The sequence below is a fragment of the Bactrocera tryoni genome, chromosome 3, assembly GCF_016617805.1.
Source record: "Bactrocera tryoni isolate S06 chromosome 3, CSIRO_BtryS06_freeze2, whole genome shotgun sequence".
Taxonomy (NCBI): domain Eukaryota; kingdom Metazoa; phylum Arthropoda; class Insecta; order Diptera; family Tephritidae; genus Bactrocera; species Bactrocera tryoni.
Genome location: NC_052501.1, coordinates 87590301 through 87614017, shown reverse-complemented (window position 1 = coordinate 87614017; position 23717 = coordinate 87590301). Strand labels below are relative to the sequence as shown.

Genomic DNA, 23717 nt, shown 5'->3' with positions numbered 1-23717 from the left:
TGTTCGAGAAATTAAGTTTTTATATTTTATTAATTATACTTGCATACGTATATATATATATATCTAATATACTACTCATCGTTATAGAGTTACAGCTGCGCTAAGCATTTTTTAAATAAAAACATACAAATTTGTAATCTTACTTAAGAGGAATAAAGTCGTCATCAGAACTATCGGAAACCTGGCGAATACGCTTTCGTTTCTTAAACTGGGCGACCTTTTTGAATTTTTTTCGTGCACGTTTTTGTTCTATTAAAATACGTTCGGCTCGTTCCAGCGGGCTCAATGTTTCATTTTGTGATTTCATACATTCTTTATCATGTCCTTCAGCTACTACAAAGGAGTCATAAACATATTGGGAAGGTTCTTTAGGGGGCATTTGTGAGTAAATTTGGCTGAGATCATTATACTCCCGGAAGGGCGGAATTTTGAAAGTACTACGAGCTATAGGTTTGGGGCTTCTGAAATATAAATAATATTGAGCCGTATATTTTTAATATTACCAGTATTAGGGTATGGTTTAAATTAGTAGTATTTGACATATGTACTTAATGGATTGAAGATAATGTGCTTGCATCTGAGAGCATGTGGGTGCATTTTCGTCTATTGTATCCAACTCATCACTCGATACAATCATAGAGTCCTTTATATACTGACTACAGGGCATTTCATCGTCACTTTCATCGCCACTTGCTGCAGCCTCATAATCAATAAAATTATCCAGACGACGACGATTTTGACGTTGTAATCGGAAGCAATCAACAGCCTTTGAATACATTGCATACATATGTATCTCAGATACTTAAAAAATGTCAAAATGAGTTACCTTTTGCGTTTCAGTAATTTCTTCGCACTCCGTTTCAGACCCTTCTTCTGCCTTTGCATTAGTGACACTTGAATCTCTGTGAGTGTTTGAAATTAATTTCGTACAAAGGTTGGGCTGTTAAATTAAATACATTATAATATTATCATCGCCACTATAAAACGATTTTTTATTTATATACGTACGATTTGTGTTTCAATAAACTCTTCACAATCAGTTTCCGACCCTACTGCTCTCTCGTTCGTTTCACCTGAAACGTTCGATGAAATAATTTTTTCTTCCCTATAACTTACATTTGTTGTTGAAAATAAATGCCGATCAGATGATGCTTCGCGAATCTGTTTCTCTGCGAAGGCAACGGACTGTTTTATATGTTCCGGCATGTTCCCTTTATACCTTTTAATATTTTCTAAGTACAATTCGAAAAGGGTTGGTGATTTTTCATACAGCTCTGGTTGAGTTGGTAATCTTTCTGGTGGTGTTATGGGTCTATTAGCACTCTGCATTTCTAAATTAAGATTGACATTAGTTGATGTATTTAAAAATTCATTAGCTTCTTTTTTGAGCGGAGCGAACAGGGTTGATGATTTTCTATATTGCTCTTCTATATCTGTTAGTCCTTCTGGTGGTGTTATGGCGGTGTTAGAACCCAAAACTTCTGAATTATAGTTTTCTGTAGAAGTGCATTTATTTCCTTTTTGAATTAAATTAAAATTTGAGAAGGAGTAAAAAGGTCGATTACTAAAAATACTACTATTGTCAATTTTGGATTTAGTAGGGATGTTGTCACCTGATTCGTTAGGAGTTTCTTCAGGAAATGGTTTCAAAAAATCATTTATATCTACATCTAAATCATTCTGGGTTGATTGTGGTAATGAAGGCATTTGCTTAGAAAGATCACTAATAAAACCGAATTTTTTGCAGTCATTCGAACATTTGTTTAAATTTGGCTTTATACATTTCGGTTCGGAGTTTTTTGAACTTCCACTGATCAAGGCCCTTGTTTTTACCTGATTATCTTCATCTGATGTCTCAAATAAAGTTATAACGTCAGATGTTTTATCTCTGTTGCTATATGTACTAAAATTATCGTCCACCAGTTTCAATGATTGCTCTTTTGTTTGAATTTTGTTCCTAAACTTTGAACGCTGCCGCTGAAAAGCTTTTGCTAAAGGACCCTGTTTTAGAGCTGACTTGTTACTTGCTTTTATTGCAAGTTTATGTCTTTGACAATTATTTTGACATATAGATTCATTATTTTGGCTATATTCACCAAATGTGCTGATTTCACCTTCTTCATCTAAAATACCAGTTTCATATACCATTGAATCGCCATCATTTCTCAGTGGTGATTGTGATATAGGTTGATAATCACCATTATTATTATTTAGACTAGTTTCACCAAATGTGCTGATTTCTGTTTCTTCATCTAAAATAACAGTTTCATATACCATTGAATCGGTATCATTTCTTAGTGGTGAATATGACATATGATGATAATCATCACTTTCTACTTTGGGATATGAGTCTTCATAAAACTTAGTTTTCTTCAACTCTTCTTGTATGTAATCAAAATTATCGCATAAAAGTCCTTGTTCTTCCAATCCATCGAATATTGTATTGCAAACATCTTTGTACTCACTATCACTTAGATCATAATCAGAGGGAGGTCTATACATTCGTTGTCTAGCTAAGCGTTCAATATCAGCATCATCAATGAAAATTTCCATAGAGAGATCGCCCCCTAACAATTTTTCAATAAAGTCGTACAAATGTCGGATATCTTTTTCTTCGTCTGACATTTCGTCGGGTTTTAAAGGTAATATTTCCAACAACTTCATCTTATCAAAAATATTTCTAATAATACATGGTTGAGTGCGTAAAATAAAACGTTTTCCATCATTAGATACCTTGGAGGACTTTAATTGTTCTATCGGATTTGTAATAATTTCTTTGGAAGGTATTACAGTAGAATTTTTCTCAAGAACTCTTTTTAGATTACGAAAACGTTGAGAATTATATAGAGATATTCCTTGAGAGGAATTCAATTTATGCGAGAATTTTTGCGTACATGTAATTCCCTTTAACAATTGTGTATTAGATGCCACGGGATCATCAAAAGTATTGAAATATTCATCGATTCTTCTTAAACATTTTTCAAGATTTTGCTGCGTTTCTACACCATGCTGTGAAGGATCCATGAACATTGAGTTAGGAGTAGACATTATCTTTTTTTTTGTTCTGTTTTTTGAATTTATGTCCTTTTTGTTTTCCTTGGACTTAGTAGGTTTTATAAAAACGCGAATTACTTTGGGATCTACATCAGTAGGGACCAATCGTGGTGATTTCTTATATAGGGATTTGTTTACTATCATTGATTGAAGCATTCTTGGATTAGTTAAGTCTTTTTGAGCTAAAACATTTTTGAAAATTTGTTCTTCCCGTCCTTCGGTAACCAATACCACAACACTACCCTGCTTTTTCCTTCCAGTTCGCCCAATTCTTTGAAGAAAACGTTGTGGATTTGAAGTATTGATGTCGAAGCATAAAATTAGTTCTACTTCGCCAACATCAATACCTTCTTCTCCTATGGAGGTGGCTATAAGAATATTACATTTTCCACTTCGAAAGTCATCCATAATTTTAATTTGTTGTTTTTGTGTTAGTGAACGCAAACTACCCATGTTACCACCTTGACCTTATGAAATTATATGCAAATTAATTATAAAAATTAACACAGAAGGAATCATACTGACCTACAAAATATCGTGGCTTCAGTAGCGGCTCATGCTGTAACAATAATCGATACATCAGCATAACTGTTTCTCTATATTCACAGAAAACTATAGCACGCGAGTTTGGTGTAGTCTATAAATATTTAAAATATATTTATGACAGGAATAATAAATATTAATATATTTTAACGGCAAACATACTTGAAAATGCTGAAGTAAACAAGTTCTTGCTTGCTCAAACTTTGGGTGTCCAAAGTCAAAATTGTCGGGCATTTTAACGAATTGACCATTGACCATCATATTTGTTAAAATTTCAAAAGAGTCTCGACCAAAGTGATCCCGCAGTCGATCCAATAAATGACGTACTTTAGGTTCCACATTTACAACATAATTACTCCGCCCATCTTCGTCCTTCTCGAAAAAATTAAGAAATACGCGAATGCCATGACGTTCCAATAGTTCTAGAGCATGATACATACTAATGCAAAATGAAAAATTTTTTGAAACCAATAAATTTTTTTGATCCTGTGCATTTTGATTAATCTCCCGAAAACGTTTCTGTTCGAACAAAAGGAAATTACGTGAAATGTTTTTCAACGATCCTCTCAATACTTGAGCACTAATTAAGTCCTTTAGATAAGGATCTATAATTGATAAGATCTCTGCATATAATTCCTTTATTTCATTTCCAAGCTGTACTACTACAGTTTTCATATCCCGTTTATGCATATAAGGCAATACATCTTCTGACGTGTCACAACGTACTTCAATCTGAGATATGAGTAGATTTTGTACTACTTCAGCAATATCTTCCATCGTACGACCAGGAGTTGCTGAGAGTGCCACCACTCTAAAGTAATTATTTCGTTTCTCCATGGCTCGAACCACTTCTGTATATGCATACCGTCCCTTTGCCCGATGAGCTTCGTCTATCACAATCAGTTTTACTTGTTTAAAAGGAAAATTTGAGTCGGGCGGACATTTGCCTTCATCGGCAATCATATCGGACAGTACCACCTGAGGTGTTGCAAAGAATACACGTTTCTTTTTCCAAATTTCTTTACGACTGTTACGATGCAATCTACCAGTCAGCTCAATAGTATCTTCATCAGGAAATGGCATTACACGTTGGCATGCCTCAAATTGCTGTGCCACCAATGGACGAGTTGGTGCCATAAATATGACTTTACTAGTCGGATACCATCGGTAGATGTTATACATTACAACTGCAGCAATGAATGTTTTACCAAGCCCAGTCGGCAACACAACGAGTGTGTTATTGAAGAGTGATGTTTTTACTATGCTTAACTGATAGGTCCGCTCCGGTAAATTACTAGGATACAGCCATGAATCGCCAACATTGTTGTCAAACCCTAGACACTCTTCTATGGGCGAATTATTTGGTGCGTCCTCATTATGTAGCGTCTCTTGGTCCAGTGTCAAATCACACCAATAATCTGATGAATCAGACATATTGTTGCAAGATGTAATAAATATATTTGAATTAATCCGCTGGAAAGGATGGTGGTAATTTCAATACCTCTTTTGTCTGTAACTACTGCTCCATCAAAATAGACAATAACTTCAAATGTTGTCACCCGCGAACTTATAACAGAAAATAAAAAAATTAACCCTACTAAACGAGTATGTTGCCAGACTACAGCAATAAATTTTATTGCCAGATAATGCTAATTCTATTAGCAATAGTTTTTTTCAATGCTAATAAATATCACACCGAAATATAAACCATGTGGTTCAAGATAATGTGGACAATAAAATTATTTGCAATATTGTCTATATTATTAACGATACAAATGCCTACACGTGTTAATGAAAACGGTAACACTACGTTGTTATTTTTTGCAACTTAATAAAACGATAAATTTTCCCCATCTCAGCCATTACTCATTGGCTTTGTAATTTATTCTCTTAAATTTAAAACTAAGGCGAATTTATTTCAATTCTCTTTGCTCAATTAATCATATAATTTGTTTGGGTAGGCAACATTGCCTCACTACATGCAGTCAGAAATTAGTAAGAAGCAAAATGTCAGCGGTTATATACTTATGCATCCGGCGCATAAATGTAGAAATTTTTTTGTGTTAAGTGAACTGGTGTGAAGTGAAAATCAAAAAAGAAAAATAATATAATTTGTATACTATTTGGTTCAATGTCGATAATTGTCTATGGCGGAAGTGAATTTTGTAAATACGGCAACAGACGTGTCTTTACCAACAATTTGTTATTTAAGCAAAATGCTTCGAATTACTAAGGAACGAAATTGCAACAACAGCATGCGAGTCTGTTCATGTGAAATTAAATGTGATATACTGTGAAGTTCAAAACTTGTGTATATACATACATAAGCTTGATTAATATACTAATCGAAATACTGATTGGATTAAGTATTAAAATATGTGTCGAGCACAAAAAGTAAGATAATTGAAGATTGGAATATTATACACTAACACATATCCACACATACACACATCCATACATATGCATGGATAATGTACACATATTCCTATGCGGCCATATGCATTTTTTACAGACTCGCGCCAATTCAATACATATCTTGAATATAGCGTGAGGGAAGTTAAGGTAATTGACTGTTCTTATTCGCTCGTATAACTCGTCAAGAATTACAAAAATTAGTAAATTGTTTTAAATGTCTCAGTGTTTTGTCATTTACTTTGAATTTTAGTTGTTCAATGCTCTTACGCATACATTTAAGTTCTGTGTGTGGCTTATGCTCGCAAGAGAGGATGTAAACATACATACATTCATATGTATACATATGTACATATGGCTATAAGCACACCACCGTAAACCTATACAGTTTCAATTAACTTTTGTGTATCTTTTGATATTTTTAATATCTTTAGGGGTTTGAACAATTCACTTTATAATAACAATAACCTTACAGGTTTAGATAGGTAAGGAAAAACACAGTAGTTGAAAAATGTACAATTTTAAAACTTTAACTTTTAAATTTGTCAAATTTTCTCCCAATTCCTATACTCCATTAATTTGAATAAATTTTCTCTCTGGTTAAAGTTCACGCTTCCTTCAACTGTTTCCGCTCTCTCAAAACATTTCTTTATTTTTGGTTTTGTCACAGTTTATGTATATTGGAAAAATGTTTCTTTTTGGTATTATAATCTAATATAAATAATTTGTTTGGCGTCGCTTACTAACATTTCTCTACATTTGGTTTCAATCACTGTTTCCGCTTAACACAAAGAGATGAATTCTACCATATTAAAAACTGAATAAACTTAAAACTGCAGATTTTAATGCAGTGAGAGAATTTACATATACATACATACATATGCATTACTAAATTAAGAGATATGCATATACATATGCATATGTAATGATATATACGGTGAATTTCCTCTTAAGCGGACACCCGCCGTGGCAATGTTTTTGTACGGCTACGGAAGCTGTCCGAATTATATTTCTACGGAGCTAATAAATTCCAGCCAATATTATGCAGTAGTGAGTGAATCACAATAACCCATTAGTTTCCGTTAATCCACCGCAAACCAAAAAAAAGAATGTAGCAGAACTCCACATATTAATAAGAATTAAAAAACAGAAACTACCGTCCCCGGTCAGTGGAACATACTCATGCCAGGTTATAGGACTTGGTTCTGTATGAAAATATTAATGAAAACGTTGTGTTCTAAAGGGGAATTTCACTGTATATCCATTTTTGCAGTCATCAGCACTGTTATTTCATTGAACATAGCTGTGTAGTTCCATCATATTTGATGATTTTACAAATGAAATATTGAAAAACCATGATACTCTCACCTGAGGATTTTTATTGTTTTAAAAACGTATATGAATAAGCATAAACAGGTGTTTTTTTATATCGTTAAAGATGTATTTGAATTAAAAAATTCTCTTCCTCGATATTTTAATTTGATTTCGATCTCGATCCTCGAAATATATTGGACTACAACCACGCTTACTTCCCATATTTCAGAAGCTTAAATTCCATTCGATTCTTTCACTTTACAGCATTTTAATAAAGCACCAAGTAAGATGTAAGAGCAAAACTGTGCACAAATAGTGCCTTCAAAATAGTCCATCTCTAGTCTAAAAACGGGCCATATCTCTTCAAGGCCCTAGAAATGGAATATCGTTCTTTTAATGTTGAAAATATATCATTGAAATTCAAAGATAAACATTTTGTTATAATAATGTGCCCTTAGGTTAAAAACGGTTAAAATTTAGCCAATACACCCAACTCTTTTTTTATACGGATTTGAAGTTACACGGTTGAGAAACATTTTTTTTGTAAAAATTTTTTAATCTAGTACGGTTTCAAAATCACTACTGTTATTAAGTTTGTTTTTACCACACTTAGCACCGTTGAATGAACATACATAGTCGTAACTGGGAAATCCCTTTATTCGATAACTCTTAAAGGAAATGGATATATCCAGCGATGTTACCGACTTTAGTCCAGTTCGTCGCAAACAATTGCGCTTGTTTTCAAATAGAGACGAATAATTATGTAGCTATGTAAATATTTTTTCCTTATTTCTATTCTAATTTTTCTGTTCTTAGTTCTGGATTAACAGATTTCTTTTGTTTTTTGCTTAATCTACCAATTTGTTACCTGTGTGAATTATGTATTTTTAGTTTTAATGCTCAATAAAATGCCATATGAACATACAATTTGTATGCTTATCTGAAATTTTTTAGGAAGGTAGGTAGGTAGGAGTGCAGCCCTATCGGGCTCAATTAGCACTTGATGTGCCATTTTGATACACTATTCGTAGAACCTCCTGTATCTGCTATTACGTTTCACCTTCTCTCTCAAACCATTTTGAGGTTTCGATGAAACTACTTATGTCCGATATGCTTTTGGTGGAAATCCATTCAAGGTTTGGTGCTTGGTGAATTCCGAGTGTTTTGTGTCGGATCTGTGCTAGAGCTGGGCATTCGCAGAGAAAGTGGAAGATTGTTTCCTTGTTCCCTGCTACTCCGCAGCCACGGCAGATGTCGTTGTAGGGCAATCCCATTTTGGACGCATGTTCCCCAAATGGCCAGTGCCCTGTTGTGGTAGCTGTTATTCTGTAAATACTTTTTCTTGACCTATTTATTAAGTCATTGGTTCTTTTCCTGTCATATGTTGGCCATAATTGTTTAGTTATCACGCATTTTTTAATGTTTTTCCACCTGTTGTTTGCAATTTGCTGAAATAGTCTATTGATCTCTCCTTTTATCGATCCTAGCGGGCTTGGTATTAGCTCCGCCTTGGATTCATTGAAGAAAGCTCCTGCCTTTGCCAACTCGTCTGCTTTTTCGTTACCGAAAATGTTCCTGTGGCCGGGAACCCAGATCAAGTTTAGCTGGAGCTTGTCTTTTATTGAGCTTAGTGCTCTCTTGCAGTTGTGAACTGTACTGGAATTTGTCATGGGTGAAGACAATGCCAGGGCTGCCTGGCTGTCCGTAAATATAGTTCCCGTGGTTTTCTAATAGAACTTCGCAGGCTTTTTCTATGCCTAGTACTTCTGCTTGGAAGATGCTAGCCGAGTTCGGTAGACGTATAGAGAGAGATATGCCTAGATCAGCGGAGAATACCCCCGTGCCTACTCCACAGTCCATTTTGGACCCGTCGGTATAGATTGAGGTGGTATCTTCCTCTACCATTGAACCTCTTCTCCATTCTCGTCTAGATGGTATCCTCACCTGGAAGTGTCTATTGAAATCCAGCTTTGGGAGAATGTAGTCTGATTTATTAATAGTGAACTTCTTTAGAATTACACCATGTCCGTAGTTCTGCTGATTCCAACCTCCCAATTCTTTTATTCTTATCGCCGCAATAGCTGCTGTTTTGTGAATAAAAATGTCCATTGGTAGTGGATGCATGATCACATTGAGCGCATCAGTCGGACATGACCTGATTGCACCCGTAACACCCGCACATGCTGCTCTTTGTATTCCATTTAATTTTCTAATATTGTATTGTTTGTTTAGCGCTGGCCACCATACCAGAGCTCCATATGTAAGTATAGTTCTTATGACAGCCGTATACATCCACATGATTATACTTGGTTTAAGGCCCCAATTTTTGTTGACGATTTTCTTACAAGTATAGTAGGCCATGTATGCTTTGCTTATTCTTTTTTCTATATTTATTTTCCAGGACAGTTTGGTGTCAATCTCCACCCCCAAGTATTTAGCTGTGGGGGATAGAGTGAGTGTAGTACCGTTTAGTACCGGAAGTTGAAACTGAGGTATTTTGGTTCTGCTAGTGAATAGCATCAATTCTGTTTTGTTCGGGTTAACTCCTAGACCATTGTTTTTAGCCCATAGGTTTAACCTACGAAGTGCTCTTTCCATAGTCTCGCTGACTGTTGAAGGAAACATGCCTGAGACCAACAACACTATATCGTCCTCCACCGTTTAGTTGGAGTAGTATTTCGTTCAGCGCTGCAACCCATAGAAGCGGAGAGAGGACCCCCCCTTGAGGCGTTCCTCTACTCACATAGCTTGTTTGTGTTGCAGCGCCGTTTGAAGCTATAATTTTCCTATTCTCAAGCATCGATAGTATCCATCTGCACACAGTGTCGTCTATCCCACCATGTGCCAGAGAATTAATTATCGCATTTACTTCTATGTTATTGAAGGCGCCCTCTATGTCTAGAAATGCAGCCATGGTGTATTGTTTGTGATGTAGTGATTTTTCAATTACACTTATCACCTCGTGAAGGGCGGTTTCGGTTGATCGGCCCTTCATGTACGCATGTTGGGACTTCGATAACTTCTCCGCCATTATTGTTCTTACGTGTAGATCTATTAGCCTTTCTAGTACCTTCAGCATAAAGGAGGTAAGGCTTATAGGTCTAAAATCCTTGGCATTCTCGTGTGTTCTTCTGCCTGGTTTTGGGAGGAACACAACTTTACTTCTTTTCCAACTTCTTGGGATGTAAAATAGTTGTATGCTTGCTTTGTATATATTTTCTAGCCTTAGAACCATTGGTTCTACCAGTTTTTGCAGCATTATGGGCATAATCCCGTCAGGACCTGCCGCTTTATATGGTGCAAAACTATTTATGGCGTATTTGATTTTTCTTTTGTCTACTATTTGGCTTCGATAGTCAGCTGCGTTCAGCGGTGGTTCTGGTTGAACCCTCGTTGAAGGTATTTGCTGACTCCCGGGGAAGTGCGTTGTGATAAGCACCACTTGAAATTTTATAGTTTACAACATTTTTTACTCGGTTTTTCAAAGTAAAATAGTTCTTTATTTCATTTTACACGGTTTTCAGATGACATGGAACGTACATATGTATCTCCCATTTTACTATAGGAAACGCCTCTTTTTTTACACGGATTTCTGAGGAACGTATCTACCGTAAAAAAAAGGGGTACACCCAAATCCTCTAATAATAATAAAGAAAATTCAGTACAATACAATCCGGAAAGTAATAGGACTGACTTTCTTCCGCCGCGACTATACTTCGGAGCGTGCGCGCACCGACTGGATTCGGTAGAGGGCGTTCCTATCTAACGAACGAGCGGTTGGTCAGTTGTCTCCGAGCACCTGGAGAGTCAAGACAAACATTTTCGTGCGACGTGTTTCTGTGAGTGGTGCAAGCCAAAAATGCAGTCTTCGTTCGAGCAGAGGTACCCGATTAAATTCTGTGTGAAACTCGGTAAATCTGTGACAGAGACTTCTGATAGCATTCAGCAAGCTTACCCAGAGAAGTATGACCCCGAGACAAAGAGGCAATCTTCCGAGTGGCACACGGCGGCGTCTCGTCGCCCAAAAAAGGGAGGAATGAGCAAATCCAAAGTGAAAACGATGCTAAATGTCGTTTTTGACAACAAAGGCATCGTCCACCATGAATTTGTTCCTTTTGGACAAACCGTCAACGCCAAGTTCCACGTAAGGAAGTCCTCAAGAGACTCAAACGAAGTCCGACAAGACATCGCAGCCGATTGGAAGTTGCACCACGACAACGCCCCGGCTCGCACCGCCTTTCTTGTGAACAGCTACCTAACGTTTCCGCAGCCGCCTTACAGCCCAGATGTGGCCCCTCTGAACTTTTTTTGTTTCCTTGCCTGAAAATGCCGATGAAAGGCAAGCATTTTGAGATGACAGAGGGGGTCCAAATAGCATGCACCTCGGTTCTCAAGGCTATTCCCAAGAATGCCTTCTGTGACTTCTTAAATGCTTGGAAATTGCGCCAGCAGCGCTGCGTCGACGCAGAAGGAGCCTATTTTAAAAGTTTTTAAAGAATTGTAACGTTTGGTTCAATAAATTTTTTTAAATCAACTCTTATTACTTTCCGGATAAAACCCTGTGATATATTAAAGTTCATACATTTATACATATTTATGTATGTATAGTATGTACATATGTTCTTTACTATATGTATCAATGTACATAAATAAGTCAAAGTCTATTTTTGGTATAGATATGCGAACCTTTCAAACTAACGGTAAAAATTAATTACGAATATGCGAATGTACGATTCGTACCATGCTTGTATTTAAGGTATGTTTGTGTTTGATACAAAACGTGAACATTACAACGTTCGTGAAGGCGAACACAGTCCGTTGTGAAGACAAACCTGTTTAAAGAACACGAGTGCATAAAAAATATACATACATGTATCAAGATATAGAAACGGACAGATGGCTGAGCTGGCACAATGTATAAGAATTCATACATATGTATGTATGTACATGTGTAATGATATGAAGGCTACATATAAACATCTACCGAATACTTAGAAAAATATTTAATTCCCCCAACTCTAAATTTCGAATTAAATATGTATTAAACAGATAAAAGCCATGTTTTAACCAAACTTTAAGTTATAAATACCTAAATTGCGATACAAACTTTGCCTGAAACTATTGCTTTATGTGAGCTAAATCAATCTAGACTTGTTTTAATGGTATATTCTAACACTACGTCCCCGATTGAATTTGGTTTATGCATATTCCCAGATGTACATATACATATACATACATGCGTATGTACATATGTACATAAATACTTAAACAAACTACCCTATAACGAACTCCACCGACTAAGCAGGTTAAAACTAGTAATTTGTTACTTCATTTACCTACGGCTTAAAATGTTGCAATGTTTTTTAAAATGTATGTAGCTTTTTCGATAAACAAGATGCTCTTAGTCTAATTTGAAAGTTAAACATTTCTGAGATACTGGAATAAGAAGTATTGCGGATATGAATACATATATTTAAGCATGCATGAACATATTGCACAAATAAAGTACTTCATAACGAGGTAATTAACAATATTATTATTTCTTACTAATATATTGACATATTCTTATAAGCATAAGGATAACAATTATTATGTAAAATCGTATGAATTCAATATATTAATATATTTAAACACAAACGACATAAGTATGTACATATGTATACTATATTTATATGCACCTTAAGCCATTTTAATAGACACAAATGCATGTCACTTTGATTCGTTGTCAATGCACACATTCATATAAACAGCCGTCGTACACTCAGTCTGGGCGTCGTGAATTTCTTGGTTATCTATAGTGTTGCCAACGCAAAGCACTATACCAATTTTTCTTCTTAGTAATACAATAAAATGTTGCACATTGGTGAATAGTACTAGAACAATATAAACTTTTTTAACAATTTCTGGTCGTAAAATTGTAGTTAGACTTGTAGATTTGCCTTTAGTATCTTATAAATATCTTGATATCGATCACTAACCATAAAATATGAATAAAATCATTATCAAAGAAAATATTAAGATGGTTTAATATGAAACAAAACTGTTATACTCTGAAGCAACATGTTGTAAGAGTATTAAAAGTTTGACTTACCTCAACTTTTACAAAAAATGCAATATACTACTACATAGTGTTCGCAACAATGCGTTCGGTAAAAGGTTTGGAGAGATTTTCATCTCACATCTCTTTTCCTAATTCACAATTAATAAGACTTGGACTTAATTATACAAATACATATAAATATATACATATCTACATAAGTGTTTGGAAATCTCACAATTAAAGGAAAACTGCCTTGCAAATATAGACTTTATTTCGGTTATGCATAAATTTAGCAATGTGTTGGCAACACTGAATTACATTGTTGTAGTTGTTGATGATAGCAATGGGAAGAGTAGTACTAATATGTACGGAGGTGAACCTTGTCGCATTAAAGTATGTTCAGATAAAGACTCTTCTTGTCGCCTAAACCGAATTTTGGAGGGGATAGGACTACGTCCTGCGTATATGCATAATATAATAGAAAAATAAGGAAAAATATTAGGGGGCACCATGTACATGAAGCATACAAGAGATGGAGAATGTGATATGGATGTGAGAATTTGCAAATAATTAGTGACAGAAAGAGTCCTCCTATGAATGTAGTTTAACATGACTGAATGGTCCAGATGGTAATTTTCTTTGGTGGTGATGTTGTTCCTAACGTCAACACTTAGGCACACTGTTTAGATTTTCATAGTGGACGTTGTTGTAGCTCTTTGTTTGGTAAATCATCATCATATCTGCTTTTGTTAGGAATTAAAAATATGTACCTGCATCCATACATTCATAACCAACCAGATACAGCGGTGTAAACAAATCGCCAAAACACACACTGAATAAAGTATTACCAAAGTTGATTTAAAATTTCAGTGCTTTGCTTTCAAAAAGTATTGTGCATACATACATACTTATGTACATATGCAGTATATGTATGTATATTTAGCGTTTCGAAGTTTCTAATTACCAGTCTATTTTGCAATTTTTTACTTTATGTCCTCCTAGTAAATGGTATTAAATCGTTTAAGAAAAAGTAAATTTGTTTGCCTCAATGTACTCGAAAAATGTATGAATACAATCCTATGATGTACACTATTCGTTTTACTGAGCAGAAATGCTCAAGAAATCTACAAATGTTGATACATATCACAGTAAAATGAATATGTGTATACAAACGTATAATCTGGTAAATACTACTGACGACTGCAGCGAGAACACTTAGGTACATATGTACATATAGATAAATATAAGTAAATATACATATATATGTACGTAAATGCATATGTGTTATTACTTCGAGAGAGAGCGTTTACTTGTATCTCGTTCGAGTCTTCTTTCTCTTTTCCACAACTAATTTATGATATCTGCCTTTTCCACTTTTCTCTGCAATTGTGTTTTCTTCTTCTGTTGTCGCCGTAGACCAGGTCAAAGTGTGGTAAACAAAAATAGATCGCATAGTTTTTATCCACACTCTTCTAAAATAAAGTAATAAAGTAATGAATTTAGCACATATGTACTTAGTTTTAATTCTTATTCACATATGCATAAATATTTATATTTGTATGTATGTATATGTAAATACTTTAGTTATTAAATGGGACATTGATCATCAATACCATGTACAAATATAAATAAATAATGTTACATGAAAAGGTTTCAATTGGGCGATTTTTATGTAATATACAGTTTGTCAATCTATTGTTTGCAAAGTGAAAAAAATTAAATTCTTATTTCGCAAAAATTTCATAATTTTATTAATTCAAATATTTTTAACAAATAATGCACAAAAGTAAAAAAAAAACATAAAAACTACAAATAGTGTACTATCAATTTGCAAACAATTATTCCAAGTATTATTAAAACCGATCTTTCGCATTTATAACAGCTCGCAGACGTTTGGACACGTACTGAATAAGGGTTTTTATATCACAGATCTCCGGATTTTTTTTCATTCTTCTTGTATTGCTTTGATAAGAGCAGTTAATTGGTTAGCAGTTTAATTTGTAAACGGATTACCTACTCGCTTCCTTAAAAAAAAATCACAAATTTTCTATCGGGTTTGAGTCAGGACTCTGAGCAGGTGTACCAATAACTTTACTGCAATTGTACAATAGCCTAAAGCTTGTACTTCTGTTTATTCGAATTTTGGGAGTTGGCAAATCCAAGTTTCATCGCATTCCTTGACAATATTAATAATAGCAAAGCCACACATACATACATTGTATGTACATAAATTCAAATTTGGAGTGTCGTTTTAGGCTGCTCAGTTTATCTTCATTCAATTCAATAATTCGTGGGTTGTCTTTTATATTTCGGGATTTGGCAACATTAGTGTTGCAATCTAGAAACTCACACTTATCGTAAAGTTTGACATTTTTAATGACATAAATACTCAGTACATACGAGCGCTATTTGTGCTGTTTACAGTGACTTTAAATATTCTTCTCGATTGGTCGAGAGAAATGTCAATAAAATACATTAGCGGTGCTTCGAAGCAGGTCTATGGCATCGGGCATGAGCCCGAAAGTTAAAAACAGTTGACTGTATGCTATTTCAAGATGAACCGAATCTAAAAAAAGCAATTCAAAGCAAATTGGAGATGTAGCAACCATATCATTAAAACAATCTCACACATCGACTGAAAAAACTGCATTTTTGAGCACTCAAAACATCGATTTGATGAGTTATTCATCATATATTTCTGACTTGGCATCAAATAAATTCTTTTTATTATCGTTTTTAAAAAATAAATTAAGGGTCCTCCTTTACCGATACCTTAAGAGCCGCTTAATGAGTTCAAAATGCATGTTTTAATCAGAGTGGCAAAGTGTTCCGACAAATGGTTCAAACACATTCAAAAGTATATAGACCTTAATGGAATACTCGATATATACTTGATAATCAGTAATAATGGTTTCATGATGTCATCGTCATGGAAACCGCTTAAAATACTTAAATTAATAAGCAGAGGAAGAGGAAGACCTCCACTCCGTTAGAAGGACCAGGTGGAGAAGGACCTGGCTACGCTTGGAATATCCAATTGGCGCCACGTAGCGAAAAGAAGAAACGACTGGCGCCCTGTTGTTAACTCGGCTATAATCGCGTAAGCGGTGTCTACGCCAATTAAGAAGAAGAAGAATAATATAATGGATTCATATAATTATATTTGGATACCAATCCATGTGTGCATTTATATAACGAAATATTTTTATTTCCGACAATTGAATGCCATTTGTTCGCAAAACTATGTGATCAGCTGTTTTAAGTTGGTCGTCAACTTGCCCTATAAATGGAAAAACTTGTATATCAAGACGGAGTTCAAGTTCAAAAAGTGAGACTGTGGTAGTAGAAAAGTGTGAGTTTATTGCAACTTGAAAACAATTTCATGAGAGTGTAAAGTCCGGGTAAACGGGTTGAAATTTTGTTCGAATCATAACTGGCATAAAATTATCTGCTTACTCAAACTAATAAAAAAAACAGTAAAAGAGAGCTAATTTCGGGTGCAACCGAACGTTCTATACTTTTGCAACGTGCAATAATCAAAGTCAGGGAACTACCTTAAGGAGTAAATCGGCAACCAGATAATCGGAATCCAAGCAATTTAATATACATATACATATGTACATAGATATGTTTGCTCTATATACCTCATACACTGACCGACATCACATATCGTCACCTAAAATGCAAAATAACGTAACAACATTTTCGAAAATTTACAGTGGCGTGAATGAAACACGAAATAAAATGGAACAAGAGTGAAAAAAAATTTAATATTGGTTAAAACTGGTTCATATATGAGCACAGAACCTGAAAATGTTGGACATATGTAATATTATGTATGTAATTTGAAATAGTGAATCGTAATCAATAGGATGCTCAATTTCGATTTTTTTGCTGATACGTTATTTTGCATTTTTGGTGACGATATGTACATATACATATACATACATACATATATGTATATGTATGGAGTTGGGGTAGTATCGACCCGATTTTATCTATTAACTATTATCATGCCACATACTAAAAAAATGTTTCTTGGGTTTCATTAAAATTTCATTAAGGCACCCCACATACAATCACCAATCATATGGAGTAAAGTCGAAAATCTCTATATTAGTTATGTATGTACATTAGGGTGTGTCATTCTGAGTCAACCTTTTTTTCAACTGAAAAACAGGCTAAAAACTTTCGAAAATGTGAAAAAGAAAGTCACTCAAAAGATGAGCTCTTAATATTAATATTAAGAGGTGCCTCTTTCAAATTTTCTATTTTTCATATAAATAACATGGAAAAAAAAGCATTTTTTTGTGGTGGTTATTGTGCGGAGGTTATTATACTACATATGTACATATATGTATGTATGTGCACGCGATGGCTGCCAGTAGGGGTGGTAAACTCGATTCCGATTCTACTCGAGAATCGAGTTTTCTCGTAAAATAATCGATTTTTCGATTTTTCAAGAATCGATTCTTAATCGACTTCGACTACTGAAGATCGATTCCGAAAAATCGATTATTTTACGAGAAAATTCGATTCTCGAGTAGAATCGGAATCGAGTTTACAATCTCTACTGGCAGCCATCGCGTGCACATATGTACATATAATAACCTCCGCACAATAACCACCACAAAAAAAATGATTTTTTTTCCATATTATTTATATGAAAAATAGAAAATTTGAAAGAGGCACCTCTTAATATTAATATTAAGAGCTCATCTTTTGAGTGACTTCCTTTTTCACATTTTCGAAAGTTTTTAGCCTGTTTTTCAGTTGAAAAAAAAGATTGACTCAGAATGACACACCCTAATGTACATATGGGGGCTAAGTGCTAAAAATATATCTTTCATCGTTACTTTATTTATGCTATCATATGGTGGCATTCACTTTACTAAGTTTTCATTAAAAGCAGTCTGTTTTTGCAGAACTTTTTTACAATTTCGAATGTGCTTTTTACTGAATACATATTTATGATTGGTTTATTTCTTTTGTTCTATTAATATTTTCATCGATAAGTTGCATTTCCATTCGAGTAGGGAACGTTAAATCTGAAGACATATCAGGCATACATACATACATTTACCATACAAACACGTAGTATGTATGTATATGTAAATATACATACACATATGATTATGTAATATGTACATATATTTTCCTTCAAAAACTGGTGAGCACTTCATATACTACATACAAACATATGAATCTACACGTGGATCATAATACTAGAGCACTTAATCAAAATTCTGATAAAACATATAAAACTGGTCCATTTCAATGTGTGATTACGGGCAGGACCATCAGTTCTGTTTGATATCGGTGCATTCCATGGAGTACCTATAGTTGTAACTACTGTAATCACTACCCATACTCACCCATACATGTTTTCATATTAACGTTGATTCTCATACTGCAAAATAAATACATAACTACAAGCAAGAATGATAGAATACAAGATTACGACGACCGCCATTACGAAACGTCATAGTTCCGTGTTGAGAAGAACAAGAGTGAAAAACTGTCAAATGGCTTGCAAATTGTAAACAGAAAAGTAAACACTTTTGTAAATTCGCAAAATATTATTAATTCTTTCGATTTTAATGAAAAGTTTTAGTGAAACGATTGAATATTGTTGAGTGAAAAGATTAGAATCATTTCTAAAGAAATATATCGGCCTATTGATAATAAAATTGTCTATTAAGTTGTTTTTTTTTTCTTGTGTTGTATATAAATATATACATATGTATATTATAAGTTCAGATGTATCAGATGTATGAAATTATGATAAAAGAATTGTGAAATTATTAATTTAGTATTAAATATATCATTTCTTTTGCAAAATAACATCCATTTTTTGGCAACTTTTAAATCGGCCGGAAAACTGAAAAAACTCGTTTTCGATCCTTTAATTGCATAATAATTATTACAACAAGCCACTGCACATTTCATTTTAAAAAATTAATATATTTATGCTTAGAAATTTAAATAAATACAACAGTACACTTACACTGGTTTTCTTCATTTGAACAATTTCCATTCATGCTACTCTATTTATTGTGGATGTGCCTAAAACTAATTATATACATATTTTCTCGCAACAATATTCTAAACATTCCACTGAAATTTTTCCTGCAAAGACGAATGAATTAATATTATTTTGGGAATTTCAAAAAGTGTTTACTTTTCTGTTTACAATTTGTATGCATTTCTATGCTTGTTCTTCTCAACGCAAAACTGTTACGTCACGAAATTGTTGAACAATGTATTTGTTTTTGTAAGAATTGTCAAGAGCTAAACCGAAAAAAACTAACTGTAAACTAGTGTCGTAATCTTGTATTCTATCATTCTTGACTACAAGTGCGTCCTAACACCTCTGTCGTATTACATCGTGCAGTAATATCGATTTTTAAAGCACGAGCAATGAGCTAGTGTAGAGACATGAGTTGGCTGAGTATTCCAACGTCCCACAAATTAATTTTCTGCAGGGGCACTTGCGTAGTAGAATAAGTATATACATATGTACATATGTAATTTACACGGTAAGGAACCAAATTTTGGTATGAAATACTTAGATAGCTATAAAATCGGTCTATGATTTATAATTGCATGTATGTATGTGCATGTGTATATCTGAATCTTCTATATTTTGAACTGTGTTATATGATATTTCCATTAGAAAGATTTTTATTCGAAGTAAAATCCTACCTTTTTTCATTTTGCTTATTGAAAATTACTAAACAATCATATGTACATATCTACATACATACTTACATATGTATTTACATATGTATGTACATATTTGTAAGTACATAAAATATTAGCGCGCATCGCTTTGTTGATGTTTGGCTGAACTTCTTTTCCTCTTTGTGATTAGCGTACACAAGAGCATAAACTTATATTCTTTATGTTTACATGATATGTGGGACCATAGTCATACCTTAAAAGTCTGGCTAAAACCTCAGCAATTAATCCAGAGTCATAATTAATCTTAATTTTAAAATTTGTACACAATTTTAATATTAAATTATAATATTAATATACATATGTATACATATGTACACATTTGATGTAAACTAAATATAACATTTTCATAACACCTTTTATAAATGGGACAAGTCACACTACAACAACGCCTATATTCCCATATAATATTTCCTTCCGTTCATATACTATATGTACATATGTATGTATGTATACGTACGTACATACATACATATGTATGTACATACTAGATGAATTCGAAATAATAAGTTTATACATTATTTTGTGAAATAGTTGTACGTGGTTAGAGTTTCTAAAAAATGCAAATCTTGAAACTTGAAACAAGCTATTCGAAAAATAAGATAAAAATCAAGTATTAACTCCCGCCATTGAACTCGGCTGCAAAAATTTTCATAACATTTTAATACTCTTATCTGAATATGAATTTAAGCGAGTTGGTGGTACCAATAGCTAGAATGATTCGCTGAACAGTGGCAAAATCAACTCAAGTATCACATATCTAATACCTAACTTGAAATAAAAAAAAATATGCTTTATTCGTTGATATTTTGCCGTTTAAGTAAATGAAGAACGATATATTTCAGATTAAATAAGTTTCAAATCAACTATGAATTTATTTTGCATTTTAGAAAAACAATATTATGCATACAGTATGTACATATGTATGTATGTGTACATGGGAAAATCTTTTGTGCAATTGTGGAGATTATGCCTGCAACGAAATTGTTATCATTATTATTGCTTTGATTTGTGACTATAGTATGTACTTACATACATATGCAGATACAATGTATGCATCAGACTTTACTACATACAATATATAATATGTATCAGATATGCTTAAACTGTTATTGTTGTTATTTTCACAGGTCGATGCGCTAACGAAAAAAATCATACTTTTGTATGAGCATTCGAGTGCATGTACATGTACACATGTATAACTTATATTAAGAGAGTATGTGTGTTGACATTTCGAGTTCATAGCCGACAAGAGGCATGAATTTCTGCGTTTTGCTTCGTTCCAATATAACATTATCATACTCTCGCAACATGCTGCAACAGAATATATGTATGTATGTAATAGTTTTGTTCATCTTACGATTATATGCATCACTTAAAACTAATCGAGTTAGATATAGAGGTACATAGATATGTAAATGATCAGGATGATGAGACGAATTGAAATCCGAGTTACTGTCGGTCCGTCCGTTCGCCCGTGGAAGCCTTAACTTGAGTAAAAACAAAGATATCTTGATGAAACTTGGTATACGTATTCCTTGGCAAAAAAGTAGGGACGAGTTGAGCGTAATCCACGCCTACAAAACGTCATTAATAGAAAATCTATAAATGGCCATAACTAAGTACTAATAAAGATCTGTTATTTGGCTCAGGGGATTGCAGTAGCAATGGGTACCTACAGAAGAAACTTTTGAAGAAGTGGGCATGGCTACGTCTTCTAATAATGAACATATCTCCTAAATCACTAAAGCTAGAACGACCAAATTTGCCTAGTATAAATAATATAAGATGTCCTACCGACAATGAAAATGGATGAAATCTGATGATACCCCCGCTCGCTTCCCATATAACTCTACTGTTAATAACTTGTAAAAGCACAATAAATCAGTAACTAAATACCCCAGAGACATTCCTTTATGGTAGACGGGATAAAAATTGGACGATGGGTGTGGTGGCCCACTTTTTGTTGAAATCACATATCCGGGATCCGACCAACCGATTTCGACAAAATTTTGTACGTGGAATTATTCTCAAATTTCTATGTCACAGTGCGAAAATGGGCGAAATCAGTCTACAATCACGCCCACTTCCCATTTAGCACAATTTTAAATTCAATTTGATTCTGCCACTTTCCTGTACATAAATCAAGAAGTAATTAATACATTATAACGGGATAAAACATTGCACTAATAATTTTTTTAAAGTATGGCACTTTATAACCAAAAATTGTTCAAATCCAACCAAAACTGTTCAAATTTCTGGGTACCAAATACCGAAGTATCTATAGTTGACTTTTGACCGAAAATATCGGACAATGTATGGGATATACAGTTGAAATTCAGAGAGAAATTTTCCTGGCGAGTGGTATATATTTTTATTAGAAATGGGTTGAATAGGGTCAATACTTCCTTAAGTCCTCATATTCCTAATATAAAGATTTTCGAGCTTCATGTATCGGTCAATATTTGAGTTATCTCAACGAAAATGAGAGAGCGTGTTTTGCTCACAGCAGTGTATCTTTGTGCCTAAAATATATAAAACTGGACAAAAACTTGACCTATCCCTAATATAATTAATATAAAGATTTCCGAACATCCGCCTGGCTTTACTCCATATGATTGGTGATTGTATGTGAGGTACTTTATTGAAACCTAAGGAATTTTTTGTATGTCTTAATAGTTTGTAATATTAGGAAAAGTAGATAACTTCGGGTTACCCCCAACTCTCAGTGCTTTATTTATATATAGTTCTTGTGGATATAAATTGCTTGGTTTCCGATCCTCTGTTTGACGTTTTACACCTTAAGGGGTCCCGGTGGTCTAGAATTTTCAAAAAATCGTTTTTTTTTTATAGTTCGAAAGTATAGTCCTTTAAGAATATACTGTAAAATTTTTGGAAAGATATTCACATTATTTTAGCTTCTACAGGTTTTAGCAGGTAGCGCGCGGTCGAGGGGCTCGATGAATGGATGCTTTGTACGTCTTTTATCTCAAAACTACTTTTTTCGATGTTCGGTTTATGAAAAAAAAAATTTTTAACCGAATCACTTGAAATTTTAATATGGTGTTTATAAGATGAATATTTATCGCTGGGACTACGATCAAATTTTAATTTTAAGAACTTCGATTTTGTTTCGATTTAAAACTGGTCCAAAAATAGCTGTTTTCAGAATCTGAACGAAAAGCGCGAAATTTTTTTAATTTTCAATTTTTTTTTTTTTTGGTTGTAGTCCCAGCGATAGCTGCACTCCTACTGATTAATAATTTATTTGGTTTTTATGTTTCAGATGTTCAGAAGAGTCAAAACAACAACAGCACCGGGAGTCATCTTTTAATGGAAGGCATACACACAACAATTAGTTGGTTGATTGAGTTGGGCTAGAAATCGCCCTTGTCGCTACATACGACACAACTTTTAATACAATTTTGAGGCCAACTTCATTTTGAATATTCACTTCGTTACTTCAACATGAGTTTGGAAGTTGTTGCTTTACTTATTATATATGACGCACTCTCTTCGACAGCCGAAATAAAATGTCGAAATCGTTTGAAAACGCACGACCAACCCAAAAACGATCCAACTAACACAACCAACTTGGCAAAATATCAAAAAA

The 23717-nt window shown here is 33.9% G+C and overlaps 2 protein-coding genes across 2 annotated transcripts in view; one reads left to right on the top strand and one right to left on the bottom strand.

The window, feature by feature from the left end:
* Positions 1 to 11: 11 nt before the first annotated feature.
* Positions 12 to 5091, bottom strand: LOC120772572. Its single transcript, XM_040101266.1, has 7 exons — positions 3760 to 5091; positions 3580 to 3691; positions 1614 to 3521; positions 1009 to 1517; positions 827 to 940; positions 549 to 766; positions 12 to 461 (listed from the first exon to the last, which is right to left on the bottom strand). Exons 1-7 carry the CDS (start codon positions 5029 to 5031, stop codon positions 140 to 142), a joined length of 4455 nt encoding a protein of 1484 aa, XP_039957200.1. The 5' UTR covers positions 5032 to 5091; the 3' UTR covers positions 12 to 139.
* A 471-nt stretch (positions 5092 to 5562) lies between these two features.
* The window catches only part of LOC120772570 (neurogenic protein mastermind), a 50040-nt gene continuing 31885 nt past the window's right edge, over positions 5563 to 23717 (top strand). Inside the window, exon 1 of the mRNA XM_040101258.1 lies at positions 5563 to 5991. The gene's annotated coding sequence lies outside the window, so the exon portion shown is untranslated. The remainder of the gene's footprint in view (positions 5992 to 23717) is intronic.

Bases quoted from the DNA above. Each gene is read 5' to 3' on its own strand.
- LOC120772572 (XM_040101266.1), bottom strand. From the start codon at position 5,031: ATGTCTGATTCATCAGATTATTGGTGTGATTTGACACTGGACCAAGAG. The intron at 3,692-3,759 runs GTATGTTTGCCG...AAATATTTATAG, and splicing joins GTTTACTTCAGCATTTTCAA to ACTACACCAAACTCGCGTGC. The intron at 767-826 runs GTAACTCATTTT...ATGTATTCAAAG, and splicing joins AAATTACTGAAACGCAAAAG to GCTGTTGATTGCTTCCGATT.